Here is an 18357-nt window from a genome sequence, read left to right on the forward strand (position 1 = left end):
CCCGCTCCTGCGTCCTGCCTCAGAAGCCTCCTTTAGCACTGAATCTGTGGTACTGTGTGCCAATTGCTTGTTTCCTGGGCAGACTGTGAGCCCTTGAGGGGGAGGAAGTGCCTCCTCCTTTCTTGCTTTGGTGAGTCACGGGCCTGGACCTGGGAGAAGCAGCCCTCAGCAAAGGTTTTGAAGGAAGGAGCAAGTGAGGGCACATTATGTAAGTGGCGGGGAAAGGCCAAAATCTAGAAACACCTGTCACCCGGAATCAGCTGTTATTGCAATAGTTCTCGCTTCAGAGGTAGCTCCTGGACCGAGTTCTACCCTCAGAACCTAGCCTCTGGCTTAATGTTACAGTGTGAAAAAGGGAATTGGGAATAAACTGTGGGACTCAGGACCTTTGAACATGCCTCCTGCTTCCCAACTGGTGCCTCAGGGCTTCGACGGCATTAAGATTGGCTGTGCTGCCTCGGTCTCCCATCCAGGGCTTTCCAGCCTCTGTTTCTGTTTGATGGCGGCCACCTCTGGTGCAGGGTAACAGCAAAAACTCTTTCTGGGCATAAGTAGGCTTTTCCAAGGCTCAATGCTGGGCCAGCAGCACCGGGGCTTATCACAGGACTCCTGCAGAGCTAAGTCAGGAGAACCAGAGAGGGAACTGCTGAAAGGCATTCAAGAATTATCCATTGGCAACTTTGGTGGTTTCAGATACTCAGATAAATCTGCCCCTTTTCCTTCTCTGCAGTTTCCAACACCTCTGTCCATCTTGCTCTGGTCTCCCCCAGCACCATCACCTCTTCGTTGGGGAACTAAGATCCCACATGCTCATGGCACAGAATAAAATAAAATAAAATGGTTATTTTTATGTTATGTAAATTTCACCTCCATTTAAAAAAGATTAAGTCAGAAGGTTTTAAAGAGGCATCTTTTTTTCACATTGAGACTGAAGACAAATTCCATGCCTGTTTTGTGTACACGTGCAGCATGGCCAAAAAAAACAACAACAAAAAAGCGTGGGGCCCTGATCCCCTAGGACTGTGACCTTACAAGAGGAGGGAGAGCCACGAGAAAGCTCCCCCTGCACATTGCAAGCACAGAGAAAAGACCACCTGAGGATGCAGTGAGAAGGCCAGGAAGAGAGCCCTCACCAGAAGCCAGCCCTGCTGGCACCTTGATCTCAAGACATCCAGCCTCTGGAGCTGTGAGAGAATAAATGTCTGCTGTTGAAGCTGCCCGGGGTGTGGTATCCTGCGATGATAGCCCATCATCGCTGGAGCACAGGAAAGAGAACGGTGGAGTTGAGGAGGGCAGAAGATGCTGAGGCTGCTTAGAGCCTGCCATCACTTCCTGGACCAAACCCACGGCTCCTGCATGACGGACTGCTGAGCTGGGCAACAGGAAATCACCTCTGTGCATGTGTTGGGCTTGGGGAGGGACATTGCCTGCCCTGCCCTGTGCAGGGGCGGGCAGATGCAAACTGAAACTGAGCATAGATAGATGAGAGACAGACAGCAGAGAGACAGATGCAGGGAGAGACAGGGGCAGAAGAGAGAGACGGGGGTTGGGGGAGAGAATGATAAAGCAAAGGAAGTAAAATCTTAACAATCAGCAAATCTGGGTAAGAGTTTACAGATATTCCTTATACCATTCTTATAGTTTTTTTTTTTTTCTAAGCTTGGGACTATGTCAGAATAAAAACTTACAGGGGAAGGGATAAATTGAGAGATCGGGATGGACACATACACACTACTATATATAAAATAGATAAATAATAAGAACCTACTGTGTAGCATAGGGAACTCTATTCAATACTCTGTAATGATCTATATGGGAACAGAATCTAAAAAAGAGTGGAAGGGATTTCTCTGGTGGCACAGTGGTTAAGAATCCTCCTGCCAGGGGCTTCCCTGGTGGCGCAGTGGTTGAGAGTCAGCCTGCCGATGCAGGGGACGCGGGTTCATGCCCCGGTCCGGGAAGATCCCACATGCCGCGGAGCGGCTGGCCCCGTGAGCCATGGCCGCTGAGCCTGCGCGTCCGGAGCCTGTGCTCTGCAATGGGAGAGGCCACAGCAGTGAGACGCCCGCGTACCGCAAAAAAAAAAAGAAAAAAAAGAAAAAAGAATCCTCCTGCCAATGCAGAGGACACGGGTTCCATCCCTGGTCCGGGAAGATCCCACATGCCGTGGAGCAACTAAGCCCATGTGCCACGACTACTGAGCAGGCGTGCTGCAACTATTGAAGCCCGTGCGCCTAGAGCCCGTGCTCCGCAACAAGAGAAGCCACCGCAATGAGAAGCCCACGCCCTGCGACGAAGACCCAATGCAGCCAAAAATAAAATAAATAAAACGAGTGGATATATGTATCTGTATAACTGACTCACTTTACTATACAGTAGAAACTAAAACAACATTCTAAATCAACTACACTCCAATTTAAAAAAAAAAGAAAAAAGAATAAAAAGTTACAAGCAAAACCAACGCTCACTCGGTTATAGAAGGGAGAGCAGGCTGAGACACTATTCAGACATCTAACCCTGTACCTGCCTCTCCTTAGCTGTGAGACCCGGGCCAAGCCCTTTCTCACCCTGGTCCTCAGTTTCCCCACCCAACCTTTCTTCAGTCCCTCGATCTGCTTCTGCTGGCTTCAGGGCCTTTGCACGTGCTGCTCTCTCCGCTTGGAATGCTTGAACCCTACCCCCAGCCTCTTTCCCCTGTTCATACCTCTTCATCCTTCGGAGCTCAGGGTAAGCGCCTCCCCCAATGTCCCCAACCCAGTCAGACCCCACCTGGCGCTCTCCAGGTGCCAAGAACCCAGCTGCAATTTTTTTCATTGGTCGGTGAGGTTATAAGGGACCGCCTGTCTCTGCGCCAGACTCTGAACACCCCACAAGGGCGGCTCTCCTGTTCTCCACCTGTCCCCAGCGTCTCACCTAGGGCCTGGCACAGTCAGTGCATGTCACTAGAATGAATGAGTGTGGAAGCAAGGCAGGTAGATGGATCGTCTCCAGGCTGCCCTCTCTCAGCTAGGGTCCACGGGTACCTGCAGAAGAGCAGGAGGTGCAGGAAGACGCCGCAAGGCAATGGCAGCAGGAGGGGGCTGTGGGCACAGGGCGAACACCCGGACACACCCAGGGCAGCTCGAGGATCCCGCCCAGGAAGGGATCACTGAGCTCGAAGGAATAGAATTGTGGGTTGTCTGGCATCAGACAGAGGTGCTTATGTTGAGCTGCAGCTGGACGCTGTATAAGGAGCTGTACTCATTTCTCCCAGAATGAGGAGGACAGAGCCTTGACGAAGGCATGTTTCTGACCCCAGGGCTGCACAGCCAGGCCACTATACTGCAAACACTGAACTACTGAAAAGGGAGAGGAGCCCTCTGCAGCTGGGGAAACTCACTTGAAATTCACATTGGCAGCTGCAGTCAGCTCCACTTTGTCTCAACGAGGCTTGGGAGAGGAGGGTCTCTTTTACGGGGGAATGGGAAAAAGGAACCAGAGTGAACAAGGTACAAGCTGAAAAGAATGATGCTGAGGGCAGCAAGTCCCGCGGGCAGCCCTCCGCATCTAGACAGCCCGGCTCGCAACTCATGCCTCATCGAATTCTCGCGACAACTTCGTGAGCCAGGAATGATTGTCCCTATTTTACAGATAGGAAAACTGAGGCACAAAGATGCTCGAAGAGCTGCCCAAGGTGGGCAGGCAAGCCCACTGGAGAACTGGAATCTGAACCCACGGCTGTCCGGTTCCACAGCTCGTGCCCTCTTGGTTCCTCTGTGTTGCTCGAAATAAAATTAGAGTGAGCAAGGTGAGTCCTGTGCTGTCATCAGAGAATTTTTTTATGTCCAGGAAGGGTTGAGGTTTGCCGCCTGGGCAGGCAGGGTTGAATCAGAAGGTTCTCAAAGTCCAGACCGAGGGACGCTTTGGTCTCGGACAGGGGCCAGATTTCACGGGACCCGAGGGTAAGTGATGCTGACACTGGTTGGAGACGCCTCCAAACCCCAGGTGTTTGGTGCTGGAAGGAACCCACAGAGATCATCCCATCTGTTTCCACCTTTTCCATGGGAGGAAACAGATGTCCCATGCCGGGAACGAGGGACAGCTCCCCAAGGCAGCTTTTGCCCATTCTGGAGCATTCCTAGCCCCATCAGGAGCCCCTGACAAAAACAGTCCTTAATTTGCCCAAATTGCCAGGTCTGGGTGTCATGAGACCCCTTTCCACAAATCCAGGCATCAGCACTCCTTGTATTGAGTTAAAGAGAAAGACTTACAGGAGGGAATGTAGAATGAAGAATATATATATATATATATTTTTCTGTACGCGGGCCTCTCACTGTTGTGGCCTCTCCCGTTGCAGAGCACAGGCTCCAGATGCACAGGCTCAGCGGCCACGGCTCACGGGCCCAGCTGCTCCGCGGCACGTGGGATCTTCCCGGACCGGGGCACGAACCCGCGTCCCCTGCATCGGCAGGCGGACTCTCAACCACTGCGCCACCAGGGAAGCCCTGAAGAACATTTTAACAGTGAAAGAACAGGAGGTCGGCTCCAATGAAGTCGCCGTCTCTTTCCCGAAATACTTGTCTTCCTGAAGACAACGGTACTGCACAGACAAGAGATTCTCGGCTATTCTGAGGTGGGGCATCTATCGCTTTATTTATTTATTTTTAAATTTTATTTATCTTTGGCTGCGTTGCTGCGCGCGGGCTTTCTCTAGTTGCGGCGAGCGGGGGCTACTCTTCGTTGCGGTGCGCGGGCTTCTCATTGCGGTGGCTTCTCTTGTTGTGGAGCACGGGCTCTAGGCCCGTGGGCTTCAGTAGTTGTGGCACGTGGGCTCAGTAGTTGGAGCTCGTGGGCTCTAGAGCACTGGCTCAGTAGTTGTGGCGCGGGCTTAGTTGCTCCACGGCATGTGGGATCTTCCCGGACCAGGGATCGAACTTGTGTCCTTGGCATTGGCAGGAGGATCCTTAACCACCGCGCCACCAGTGAAGTCCCCATCTATCGCTTTAAGAATCATAAGGATGTGTGTGAAACATCGACACTGAAAATGACTAGACTGGAGAGAGGGCTAAAGATTCTCAAATGAGGGGGTGATGCCCTTGACATCACAGCTTCTCCTGGGACAGGTCGACAGGAAGCTCCAGACCTCCCCCATCAGCCCATTTAGCTTTTGAATGGGCCGGCTGGCCGTACAAAGCATGCACAGATTGGACCATTTGAGTCCAAAGAGTCTACTTTAGACTCAAACCTGCGTCCCTTTCATGCCTGTCCAACATCCTTGTTCTGCCCTGGGCACCCTCACCAACTGAGATTATCTGGAGCTGGAGATCCTTTCCAGATCCTCTTTTCCAGGGTAAATATGCCCCGTCCCTTTGACCCTTCCTTCCTGGATGGTTATGCAACTAACTTTTGGGCATCATCTCCTGTGGGGTAAACTCCTTGCATTAAAGTGGGAGGGAGAGGGAATTCCCTGGCAATCCAGTGGTTAGGACTCTGCGCTTTCACTGCCATGGGCACGGGTTCGATCCCCCCTGGTTGGGGAACTAAGATCCTAAGATCCTGCAAGCTGGCCAAAAAAAAAAAAAAAGTGGGAGGGAAATGAGCAGTTGCGTCCAGCCAACAAATTAAGGGGAGCCTGTGCTGACTATATTTTCTCTTACCCAACGCCTCGCCAGAGGAGAGTACAGAGAGACAAGTATCTCAGCAGTGTGCACGCACGGCTTGCTTCCTACAATTTTGAATTCATACCAATGACCGTCATCCATTCGCCCAGTATCCACTGAGCATCAACTGTATGCCTGTGATCAAACCAAAGGCCCCAGCTCCCGTGGGTTCCATGGTGGGGAACAGACTATAAACAAGTATGTGAAATACTCAGCACATTCAATCGTATGAAGGCCGGGCGCCTAGAGCCCGTGCTCCGCAACAAGAGAAGCCACCGCAGGGAGAAGCCCGCGCACCGCAACGAAGAGTAGCCCCCCGCTCGCCGCGACTAGAGAAAAGCCCGCGCGCAGCAACGAAGACCCAACGCAGCCAAAAATAAATAAATAAATTAAAAAGAAAAACAACAACAACACGACACATATGTATTTCCTTACGAATGTAGACAAAGAAGTAAGTCTGAAATCAGTTTCACCAGCAGGGCTGGTTCCTCCTGGAGGCTCTGGGGGAGAATCTGTTTCCGTGTCTTTTGTTTTGTTTTGTTTTGTTTTAGCTGCACCGGGTCTTAGTTGCGGCACGCGGGATCTTCATGGCCACGTGCGGGATCTTCAGCTGTGGCATGAGGGATCTAGTTCCCTGAACAGGGATCGAACCCGGGTCCCCTGCATTAGGAGCACAGAGTCTTAACCACTGAACCGCCAGAGAAGTCCCCGCCCCAGGGCTTTTAAGGGGTATGACAGGGTCCCTCTGGCTGCTGCAGGGAAAAACACGCTGTTACCTGAATTCATGGGAACCCAGGTAAGAATACTGTAACGGCCCATGAGATGGTTTTAGAGGAATGTTTAGAATTCTTACGATAGTGTGGGAATGGGAGCTATTTCGGCGCTTTGGGCAGGGATGGGGAGGTGGGAGGGAGGTGGGAAATCAACCTTAAATAATTCAGCAAATATCAATTATGCTCTTGGCCCGGTCAACTGGGGTGTCTCTGCCTCACACCTGGGAGCAGCGGCGTCGGGCCCGCTCCTTCCACGTCTGACACGCACACCTAGGGAGCTGTACCTGGCCAGAGTTTCGTCCCGCCATTCTTCCTTCACGTCCACGTTTTCCATCCGGAGCGTGGCTTCAGTGGTCCCCATGGGAGCTGGGAAGAGGCACCGACTTGAAGCAAGGATGTATCCTGCAGGAGGGCAGTGGATGGAGGTTTTACTGGACAGTCATCATAACGACAATTCCCCACTGACACACAGAACTTCAGAGATGGATCTGCAAAGAGCTCTTGGGTCCATTGTCTTATTGAATGGTTGCCCAGCCCCGTGAGGCTTCTCCATTTCACCAGTGAGAAAACAGAGGCATAGAAAGCTGAACACCCATGTGGGTCTGGAGTCTGAAACCACAGGAAGGGCTGAGCCTCCAGCTAAAAGCACCCCCTCTTTGAAGCTCTAAAGTCCATCCTCTGCATGGTTCACCATCCCTCCCTTACCTTGGACTTCAACTAGGAAGCCATAAATCCAATTAAAGTCATTTACACTAAATGATGTGTAGTCATTTAGTGTTAATGAGTGATATAGTTAAGCTTCCTTGCTGGGATTGACATTCAGACAAGACCCGGTTACAAGACCAACCCACCTCTATCTGCTCCAGCCCACCTGTCCTGCCCCTCTGTCCCCTCCCCTCCCCCAGTGAAGAAGCAAGTCCTGACAACCTGACCCTAGGACTGAAAAAGGAAGTACGGAAAGTGCCCGGGGCTGGAAATCAGGATCACCATTTTTACCAACCACAAAATGCCAGTTTTGTTTTTATCGTTGCGAGGAACCAGGTGGGGGCAAGGATGGCGTGGAGGCGGCGCTCTAGGTGGGGCTTAAGTGCTGGGCTGTCTGGGGGTGTGGTGAGAACTGCCGAGTGAGACGGAATTTGGGTCTACGCTGGGGCGTGGCCGACCTCCCCTGTCTCAGTTTCCCTGCCTGTAAGTGAAAGAATTGGTCTAGAAAGGATCTCTATGATCCCTTTGGACAAAACCCCCAGGATCTTATGACTCAACTAATAGTGCAGGTTCTGAGCTTTTAAGCCAGTGGTTCTCAACTGGCGGTGATTCTGCCTTCCCCCACCAGACATTTGGCAACGTTTGGAGGAATTTTGGGTTGTCACAAGTGCGGGGGGGGCGGGGAGGGGGGCGGCATGCTACTGACATCAAGGGGGTGGAGACCAGGGATGCTGCTCAGTGCCTTACAGTGTCCCAGATGGTACCCCATGGCCAAGAATGATCCGGCCCCAAATGTCCATAGATCTGAGATTGAGAAGTTGTCGTCCTCACTTGCCAGCACCTAAGGTCCCGCCCCCAGCCCCTCCCCCGTCCCCCCTCACTGCGGCTGCCCCTGTAGAGCTGGTGGGTGGCTCTTAATTTGGGTGTGTCTTCCAGAGCCCCTCGCTGGACCTAAGCCCCTGTGGATGGAGGGTCTGCATTTGGGATTGGGGCCCAGAGGGAGCCGGAGACAGGTGAGGGCCAGGAAGGGGGGATGGGATGTCTGAAATTCGACCCTCCCCCACTTGGGTGAGAGTTTCTCACTCCCTTCTTGTCACTGCCCTGAATGTCGTCATTCATTCATGGAGGAGGGACAGTAAGACGCAGTACGGAAAAGAGAGAGAGAGAGAGAGAGAGAGAGAGATGTCTTCCTGATGCTGTGGCGACAACTGCCCAGGAACTTACTGCAAGGGAAAGTTCCCATCCGTGGAAATTCATTTCCTTTCTGAAGGGAGTGGTCTTTGCGTCTGTTTCCTTATCCTGAGCTGGGTGTGCCCTCAGCCCCCAGAAAGGCCCACCCACCTCCACCCCACCCACAGCTGAGACTGGGGCCACACATGTGGGCCCAGCGACCCTCTACATGAGGGGTGTGGGCGGGTGACCACAGGGCCCTGGACGCTCCCGCCCTCTGATCCCGACTTCACGTTCGAGGACGGCAAATAAGGCAGCGAGCGAGGGGCAGCTGAGAAGCGTTCCTTCCCGCGGTGGTGCTGAATTATCAGCACATCACATACAAGTTCAGACAGGGGAGGAGGAATCTCTGTCTTCAACCGTTTCCCTTCCTCCCCACCCCACAGGCAAGCTTTTACGTACACATCTATCAAATCCTTTTCCAAATCCGCTCACGGCGTTATAAATAGGAAATGCACAGAGGTGGGACGTGTACATTTCGGTCTCTCAGGAAGCGTCCCAGAGAGGGGCTGAGGGTTTGAGCCGCCTAATCTCTAAGCACGTCCCGGAAATGGTGCAATCCTCTGCCATCCAGGTGAACGGTGGGCATGGGAGGTGAACTGTGGGGGTGTGTGTGTATGGGGGGGGGGGGCGGATGCTTTTCTCCGCGTGGGGTAAAATGGAGCTGGTAGCATCCCAAGAATCACAAGACCCTGGTTCTCTGCTCCCACCCGCCCCATCTGCCAGAAGGGGGTTTGTAGCAGCAGATACCTGCGGACACTCTTCCTCGTCAGGGCGGGGAGAAAGAAAGTGGATTCACCTCCGTGTGAGTCCCGGCTACCTCCGCGGCCTCTCCCGGTTACGCGCAAACAAAGAAGAGCCTTGGGCGGATGCAGCCGGGCATCCCTCGCCTTCAGAGCATCCGAGGAAGATGCACTCCGGCGCGGACTCCGCATCCAAGGAAGGTCACCCAGGGCAATGCGACGGGCGCGGATGGGCGCTTTTGTCCACGGGTGGGGAACAGCTTGCAGTCAGCGGTCGGCTCCCCCTCGCTCGGCTGCGGCTGCGTCCCTGGTCCTCGTGCTTCCGAGGTATTTTCTTCTTGCCAGCTCGCAGCTGGCGGAGGCTCGGCTTCCTTTAAGACAGTTAATTATGCTGCTTTTGTGTGCAGGGTGGGTGGATGGGGGCAGGGCTGACCAAAAAGCACAGCCCCCTGCCAGAATCGGTGCTCTCCATTGGCTGAGAGGGGAGCATTTCCAAGAGCCTCACCAGGGGCAGAAGCGGAAATGATTTCCTGATGGCGCATCACAGATTTAAAAACAAAACAAGGAACAAATAAATAAGTGACAGCGATGGCCTCATTCCTTAGATTAAGAGCGAGGGAGGAAATAATCTCCTCGTGGACCCATTTCATGGGTCCCTCAGGCGACCACTTACGATGAGCCATGGGCCGAAGACCGGGCTGGGTGCTGGGGAGACAGAAAACCTTCTCAGACACATTCGCTCGGGGCCTCCGAGGGGAAGGCGTCCCCTGCAGGTGTGCGTGCATCAGCCCCGCCCTGGAAGACCATAGAATGGTATAGAGTTAAGAGTGCACCCTCTGAAATCAAACCATAAGTGGATTGGGACACTGGCTCAGCCACTAGCTGGGGACTTGGTTGGGTAAGTGATCATACTTCCTGGACCTCAGTTTCCTCATCTGTGAAATGGAAACATTAGGGTACTGGCCTTTCGGCATTTAATGAGGGGATGCAGGGAGGGTGCTTGGCACAGTGCCGCAGCATGAGAAAAGTTCTATGCGTGTTTCTTGCTGTTGCTGTTTTTATTTTTAGACTGGTAGCACGTTGAATGGGGCCCAGCCCCCAAAGTTATGTCCATGTCCTAACCCCTGGAACTTGTGAATGTGACCTTAGTTGGAAAAAAGGGTCTTTGCAGATGGAATTAAGTTAAGGATCTCCAGATGAGATCATCCTAGATTTAAGATGTGCCCTAAATCCCATGACAAGTGACTTCATAAGAGAAGAGAAGGGGGGGGGGGGTCACATCATGTGAGATCAGGATGATGCATCGACAAGCCAAGGAATATGGAGGATTGTCATCAGTGACCACCGGAAGCTGGAGAGACACCAAATGGATTCTCCCTCACAGCCCCCAGAAGAAGCCAACCCTGCCAATACCTTGATTTCAGACTTCTGGCCTCCAAAACTGTGATAGAAAAAAAAAAAAAAAAAGCGATTGTTTTGAGCCACCTAGTTCGTGGTACTTTGTTATGGCAGCCACAGGAAACTAATATCAATACATGATCCTAAGTAGGAATGGATGCCTGTTGTTACCTCCTGTTCCTCTTAATCACTGTGATGATGGTTTTCACCTGTTCTGTGAACACATCAGGCTCATTCATTCCCACCACAGGGCCTTTGCACAAGCTGCTCCATCTGCCAGGTATACTCTTCCCCCAGGTGTTTGCATTATTCAGGTGTCAGCTCAGAAGTCATCTCCTCAAAGAGGCCTTTCCTAATCTCACCGCCTACCTTGCCTCTCACTCCATCATCTTCCATCCCATTATCTAGTCTGATTTGTTTTTCAGTTTAAAAAAATTTTTTTTTTTCTTTTTTACTGTGGTAAAATACACATAATGTAACATTTACCATTTTAACCATTTGGAAGTGTATAGTTCAGTGACATTAAGTACAGTCAGTGTTGTGCCACCGTCGCCACTGTCTAGTTCCAGAACGTTCTCATCACCCCAAATGGAAACCCGTACCCATTAAGCAGTCTCTTACTTCTCCCTTCCCAGCCCCTGGCAACCACTAATCCACTTTCTGTCTCTGTGGATTTGCCTGTTCTGGATATTTCATATTAATGGAATAAGGTACTATGCCATCTTTTGTGTCTGGCTTCTCTCACTGAGCAACATTTTTCAAGGATCACCCACATTGTGATATGTGTCAGTGCTTCCTTCATTTTTATGGCTGAATCATATATATCATTGTATGCGTGCGCCACTTTTTGTTTATTCATTCACCAGTGGATAAACAAAAAGTGTTTCTACATTTTGACGGTTGTGAATAGTGCTGCTACGAACATGGGTGTACATGGATTTATTTCAATCCCTGTTTTCAGTTCTTTGGGGTATATACCTGAGAGTGGCAATGCTGGGTCATACACTAATTCTATGTTTATGGTATTGAGGAGCCTGATGAGTCTTTTTTCATAATACTTACCACTATTTGAGATTATTTACTTGTTTCTTTGTTTATTCTAGGACCCCCCCCCTTATTGGAATAGAAATTTCAAAAGAGACTTGGTTGGTTTTGTACAGTGTCATGTGCCAGGGCAGTAGCACGTGGTACAAAGGAGATGTTCGGGAAATGCAGGTAGAATGCACAGACGCTGGCTCCCCCTGTGGGTCTCAAACAACACTCTATTCACGTGGCTACCCCACCCACTGCATCAGGGTCGGTGCCCCTCCAAGCCAAAGGCATAAAGGCAACCGCCCCACAGCAGGGAAGGGAGAGCCCAGAGACTCCAGCACAAGACCTGGACTTTGCACCTCTTGGCTGGAGGACGTGGAGCTCTGGGAAGAGACACTGAGCGGGAAATCCAGGTTCGTTCTAGTACTGGGCACTGGGGTCCGAAATGTGAGTACGACTTTGCTTTCATAGAACTCCCACTCGGAGCAGGAGATGGGCAAGGGAGTCTGGGCTGACATCTTTGGAGCAGAGTGGCTTGGGGAGAACATGGGGAGATTTCTGAGTGGGGCAGGGGTGGTGACCGTGTGGGTTGGGCTCTGAGGAGTGAGTAGGAGTTGGATGGATGAAGAAGGGGGAGAAAAGCATTTGGAACAGAAGGACATTTGTAAAGCAGCAGCTCTTCCCCCCTGAGAGTGCGCTGGGAGCTGTCCGTGGTGCTGCAGCCCGCCTCCGAGCCGCTGCGTGAACCAAGATTGGCTCTCGTCTGGTTTATCGTTAATGGTGGTTATATATATTAATATATACGCCTAACATAAAGTTTGCCATTCGAATCATTTTTAAATGTAAACTTCAGTGGCATTAATTCCATTCACAGTGTGTAACCATCCCCACCATCCACCTCCAGAACTTTCTCATCTTCCCAAACCAAAACTGTGTCCCCATGAAACACTAACTCCCCATCCCCATTACCCCAGAATGTAAGTTTCTTGAGATCAGAGATGTTTCATTTTGTCATGGCTATGTCTTTAATCCCTAGACCAGTGCTTCTCACCGGTGGGCGATTTTACCCCCCATGGGACATCTGGTGATTCTGGCATCGAGTGGGTAAAGACCAGAGATGCTGCTCAACTCTCTGCAGTGCACAGGACAGCCCCCTCCCCAAGAGAATTATCTGGTCTGAAATATCAGCGGTGCGGTCGTTGAGAAACCCTGCCCTAGTAGAATACCTGAAACGAAGTTAGTTCTCAGTGAAGTGTGTTGAGGCAATGAAATTACTAAACCTCCTTGAATCTCCTTTTCCTGATTTGCAAAGGGGATTCATACAAATACATTTGATCCTCATTATTCACGGTATTTGTAAATTTGCCTACTGGCTGAAATTTATTTGTAACACCCAAAATCAATACTCATGGTGCTTCCAGGGTCATTTGTAGATAACACAGAGAAGTCAAAAAAATCTGAGCGCTGGTTGTGCATGTGCTGTCAGCTGAGGTTGAACCAGATGATGTTTATTCCAGCCTAGGCTGTAAACAACTGTCCTTTTTGGGGTCTGTTTAGTGCCGTGCTTTTTAACATTTTTGTGCTTTTTTTTTTTTTTTTTTGGTGATTTGGCTATTTATAATGGTCCCCACACATGGTGCTGAAATGCTGTCTAGTGTTTGTTAGCACAGGAAGGCTGTGCTGTGCCCTTATGGAGAAAATAAGCATGTTAGATAAGCTTCATTGAGGTGTGAGTGTTATAGAGCTCTGGAATGTGAGTTCAATGTTAAGGAATCTACAATGTATATTAAATAAGAAGGCTTTAAACAAAAACACACACACACACACACATAACCCAAGGTTATGTATTGATCATTTGATGAAAATGTTGTGACCAGAGGCTCTCAGGAACCTAACCCTGTATTTCCCCTAGGAGCAATGGGTCAGTATTTTGCTCTTTCAGTGTTTGCAGCAACTTTATAGAACAGAACTGCTGCCAACAACGAGAATCAACTATACCTACTTCTGAGGGCTATTGTGAGAACTAGATAAGACTATGCATGTAAAGCATTTAGCACAATGCTTAAAGCAAATAACAGGAAAGAAAAGATATTATGCAATCCAGAGAAAACATCAAAACAGACCTGCTTTTGTAAAAGGCATGCAGCCTGGGTTATCTAGTTAGAGCTGCAGGGAATTGGAGGGAGGCCATGTGTAATTACCACGCTGGCCTTTAGCCAGGGCATGGCAGGAGAGCTGCGTTTGCCAGACGCACTAGATTGTTCCTTGTGGCCACACATGGTCATTAAGACACAAATGGAAGAATGCCATCCACTAAATCACCCATACAGCTTTCCTTGGCACCCTGGGCTTGCCATGGTTTCCATCCAAGAATTAACTAGCCTTGTGCCTGCTTAAAAGGGTGGCAAAAGAACACCACCCCACCATGGTCGGTAAATGTACTCTTTTTTTTTTGCCTTTAAAAAATTAACTTAAAAAATTGAAATAATTGTAGATTCCCATGGGGTTGTAAAAAATCACACAGAGAGATCCCGTACCCTTTTCCACCATGTTATCCAATGGTAACATCTTGCAAAATTATAGTATAATGCAGTAGCACTATTGCTTTTGATATAGTCAAGATACGGAACATTTCAATCACCACAGGATCTCTCATGTTGACCTTTTATAGCTACTCCCACTCCCCATTACCCCCTCCCCATGTCCTTAACCCCTGGAAATCACAAATATGTTCTCCATTTCTATGATTTTTGACCTTTCAAGAATTTTATGTAAATGGAACTTTTCCCACTCAGCATAATTCTCTAGAGCTTTATCCAAGTTGTGGTGTGTATCAAGAGTTTATGCCTTTTTATTGCTGAGTAATATTCCATTTATAGGAAATGTCCAGAACTGGCAAATCCATAGAGACAGAAGCAAACTAATGGTGGCCAGGGGGTGGGGTGGGGGTGGGGAAGTGACTGTTAAGGAGTTCATGGTTTATTCTTGGGTGATGAAAGTGTTCTGGAATTAGTCGTGATGGTTGCACAACTTTGTGAATATACTAAAAACCATTGAATTGCACACCTTAGTTGGGCGAATTATTTGGTACGTGAATTATATCTCAATAAATCTGTTCTTAACCAAAGACTACCTTAATTGTAATAGTTTGGTTATGATCTGCTTCCCTGAATCTAAGTTCTTGAGGACTGGTGCCATGCAGCTTACTGTTGCACCCCCCCAGGATGGCCCTGCCTATAGTAAGTGGGTCAAGAAATAGCCCTCAAAATGAATTACCCTTAGAATAGGGTTTCTCCACCTTGGCACTGCTGACGTTGGTGCCAGGTCATTCTCTGTCATGGGGGCCCTCCTGGGAACTGTGGGGCATTGAGCAGCATCCCTGGTCCCCATCCACTTGATGCCAGGAGCACCCCCAGTTGTGACAACCACAGATGTCCCCAGACACTGCCCACTGTCCTCTGGGGGCAAAATACTCCAGTTGAGAACCACTAATTTAGAGCCACTGAATTTTAGGTACTGGAGCCTTAGAAGGCTCCACGAAAAGACTGGCACCCAGGGGGCCGCTGAAGGGACAAGCAGGACTTGGCCGTATCAGTAGGGCCACATTCACCCAGCCAGAAACGGTCAGCAGGGCAACCAAATCCACCCAAGGGCACAAAAAGGAAAATCACTTCCAGCCTTGAAATCCCCAAGCTGAGAAGTTAAAGGGAAGGAGGGGAATCCGATAAGGGGCGGGTCTTGCGGCGAGGGGCGGGGCTTGAACTAAAACAGAGAGGGCCGGATCCGGGGCTTGGTGGGAAGGAGGAGGTCGAGCCAAAGACCCCATACTGGGCGCTCACATGGAAGGTAGGGGCTCCTTGCAAGGGGCGGGGCTTGCGGCCGGGCGGGCTCGAGGCAAAGACACGCCCCCAAGCGCAGACTAGGAAGCGAGAAGGCGCGAGCTTCGCGCGGGGGGCGGGGCCTGGGGCACGTGGCGGGGCACGAGCGGCACGAGGCCTGGGCGCGGGCCAGATGACGTCACGCGCCGGCGGCGCCGTCCCTTCGCGCCTCCGGGTCAGCGGGCGCGCTGTGGAGAAGCCAAGATGGCGGCGAGTAATTATTACCGCTTCGCGCAGGGCGCCGGCTCGCAGTACAGGTAATGGCCCCCGCGCCGCCCGCGCTGCCCCGGCCCCGGGGAGGCCGCGGCCCCGAGTTGTAACTGTCGGGGAGAGCAGAGGGGCTCCTGACGTGGGAGAGGGCTCTGGGCTTGTCGCGGGGATGGACCTGAGGGGGCGCCGAGATCTGACGAGGGGTGGGGCTGCCTGGGAGGGTACCTGGCCGGACTGGGGGAGGGGCAAGGGCCAAGGACGGAGGGCGGGGAGGTCAAGCCTCCTGACTTGGGGTTGGAGTGGGGAAAAGACGGAGATCTGGGAGTGCACCTAGCGGGGCAGAGGGTGGAGCAGGGACCTCGGCGAGGGAGAGCGGAGTGGAGGTGGGAAGGAAGACAGCCCTGGAGGGGTTCCTGGCCAGGCAGGGGGATGTGGGGTTTGGAGGTATGAACCCTGATGGGGGGAGGGGGTGTAAGAGAACACGGAGACCAGGGAGGGTGACGAGGGGAGAGGCAGAGGCATGGGGGAGGGGGATAGAGGCCTGAGTGGAGGGGCGGGCAGAGACTTGAGGGGGTATCGGTCTTGACCTGAGCGAAGTCCTGAGACCCGATAGGAGAGTGGGCACCTGGGGCTTCCGGGGGAGGGAGAACAGTAAGGAAGGGTCGAGGGACATGGAAACTCAGTGGAGGAGGCGACTGGATATTTTAAGATCTACTGGAAGACAGGGGCCGAGGGAAGAGCCAGGGATGGGGGTGGGCAGGGATGGGAAGCAGCCAGGGGAAGGAGGGCTCTGTGGGTAGAGACACGTGGGGTGTGTCTGTACCCCAAATGTACACACGCACATCATTCTCCAGGGCTTCTCCTTGGAGCCTGTCTGCGGTCTCAGTCCTTCAGCCTGGCACTCCAGACCAGGTCCCAGGCGGGGATGCAGGCAGAGCGGGTATCCCTGGGGGAAAGTGCTCCCCTACCCACTTTCCTTTGTCGCCCTGGTGTCACTTGCCAACTGGTAGCCTGGCAGAACCTCCTGGGCCAGTTTCTCACAGACTGGATTTAAACCGCCCCTTAGATAAGACAGGTGCCTGCTGCACCACGGGCCTGTTAGGGTTGTTTCATGCTCTCTTTCAGCACGTTGAAAATAGGTAAGGCTAGTGGAAAGTTAGTGCCCACCCCTCCCTCAACCCGGTTGTTGTGATGCTGCTGTGTTCTTTCCTGTGGGATCAGGAAGAATTAGGTCAGGCCTTGGAACCAGGGGTTGTGGAAATTGGGAGAGCTTTTCCTGCTTTCTGTATCCAGAGTGGTCTGAAAGGTGTAGTGTTGGCTGGTCATGGAGTTTCTGTCGGGGAAAGAATGGCTACAGAGTGTTACATTTTTATGTTATCCTTCCCTGTTTCCATCATCCGTGGTGGTACAGCGTTCTTATTGCCCGTGCTTAGTTACAGCAGCAGGACTAGGCTAGGCTGCCAGAGACCATGCCCTTTTGGAAATGTTCTGCCCCTCTGCCTGCTTGCTGCCACTGCTTTCTTTCCTTTCTCTCTCCTTTCTCTTTTTTCCCCTCTCTTTCTCCGGTGCATTATTCAGTGAGATGCGGAAAATCACTTGAATGTTACGCATATTAAGATTACCTTCCAGAGGAGAAGTTTGAGCACTTACACTGGTAAAACAGGTAATTGCGGGCCTTCAGCAGATGTTTTTGTCATTTACCTGAATTAAGGTATTTAAACACTTTGGCACAGCTCTTGTCTGGATTCTGATGACTTAGGTGATACAGTAAACACACATGTGACTAAGGATGTTAAGCTACCACGAACTGAATGTCAAATTAGTCTGTGTCTCTAGAATTGTCCCCAAGGGTGTGTGTTATTCCTTGAGAAAGGAGTAGATTTAACTAAATCAAAAACATAGGAATCATAGTAAAATCAATTTTAGTCTCAGAAAACCTTGAAACAAGATAATCTGCGTTGTCTGAATGGTTTTAAGTTAACTAGACATTCTCTTTTTGGAGAAACGACTTTTGCTTGAAACCTTCAGCTGCTTTTAAAGTATATATTTCTTACATAATGTGCCATAGAAAAACTGATCAGGTAAGAGATTTTGTGAGTACCAACTTTATGGACAAATACTGGACAACAGTATTTACAAAGCCCATTTCATGGATTGCCAAAGCAAAGACGACAGTTTATTTCTTAGAGGAATTTTGCATAGTTTTTTTTTTTTTGCTTTTAAGATTGGTAAGCATAGCCCTGGATAGTAATATTCCTTACGTTGTCATCTGTAAATAGGGTTGGAATCGGTACTGTTCTTAAACTGTTGTTCAGTAAGAATCGGATGCACACTTACTCTTAAAGTTATAAGAAAAGTTTGTGGGCTTCCCTGGTGGCGCAGTGGTTGAGAGCCCGCCTGCCGATGCAGGGGACACGGGTTTGTGCCCCGGTCCGGGAAGATCCCACATGCCGCGGAGCGGCTGGGCCCGTGAGCCATGGCCGCTGGGCCTGCGCGTCCGGAGCCTGTGCTCCGCAACGGGAGAGGCCACAGCAGTGAGAGGCCCGCATACCACAAAAGAAAAAAAGAAAAGTTTGTAATTACTTGTAAATAATGATGATTTTCATTTCTTTTACTTTAGGTGGTCTTTTAAATCTCATAAAGCTTTTTTAGACTTAGAGTTAGTGCTGCACGTGTTCAGAATTAAGGATTAATCCCATGTGGAAAATTGAATCTGACAGTGTGTTTAATTAGCACTGAATGCAGTTTT

General features: G+C 50.7%; 2 protein-coding genes across 12 annotated transcripts in view; one reads left to right on the forward strand and one right to left on the reverse strand.

Moving 5' to 3' along the window:
• Positions 1 to 9850, reverse strand: part of ATCAY (ATCAY kinesin light chain interacting caytaxin) — a 37499-nt gene extending 27649 nt beyond the window's left edge. Inside the window, exons 1-2 of one of the 3 annotated variants that reach the window (XM_059060077.2) lie at positions 9098 to 9850; positions 6697 to 6814 (exon numbers count right to left, since the gene is read on the reverse strand). In XM_059060077.2, coding sequence (XP_058916060.1) covers positions 6697 to 6773 — 77 coding nt within the window. In that variant the 5' untranslated portion in view covers positions 6774 to 6814; positions 9098 to 9850. Of the gene's footprint in view, positions 1 to 6074; positions 6156 to 6696; positions 6815 to 9097 lie in introns of those variants that run through there. The other 2 variants (XM_059060075.2, XM_067033102.1) reach the window with 2 other exon arrangements.
• Positions 8834 to 18357, forward strand: part of ZFR2 (zinc finger RNA binding protein 2) — a 50209-nt gene continuing 40685 nt past the window's right edge. For 3 of the 9 annotated variants that reach the window (XM_067033090.1, XM_067033095.1, XM_067033097.1), the window contains exon 1: positions 15559 to 15655. In XM_067033090.1, coding sequence (XP_066889191.1) covers positions 15603 to 15655 — 53 coding nt within the window. In that variant the 5' untranslated portion in view covers positions 15559 to 15602. Of the gene's footprint in view, positions 8922 to 9560; positions 9989 to 15430; positions 15656 to 18357 lie in introns of those variants that run through there. The other 6 variants (XM_067033093.1, XM_067033092.1, XM_067033089.1 and 3 more) reach the window with 6 other exon arrangements.

This window comes from Kogia breviceps, chromosome 4 (genome assembly GCF_026419965.1).
Source record: "Kogia breviceps isolate mKogBre1 chromosome 4, mKogBre1 haplotype 1, whole genome shotgun sequence".
Lineage (NCBI taxonomy): Eukaryota > Metazoa > Chordata > Mammalia > Artiodactyla > Physeteridae > Kogia > Kogia breviceps.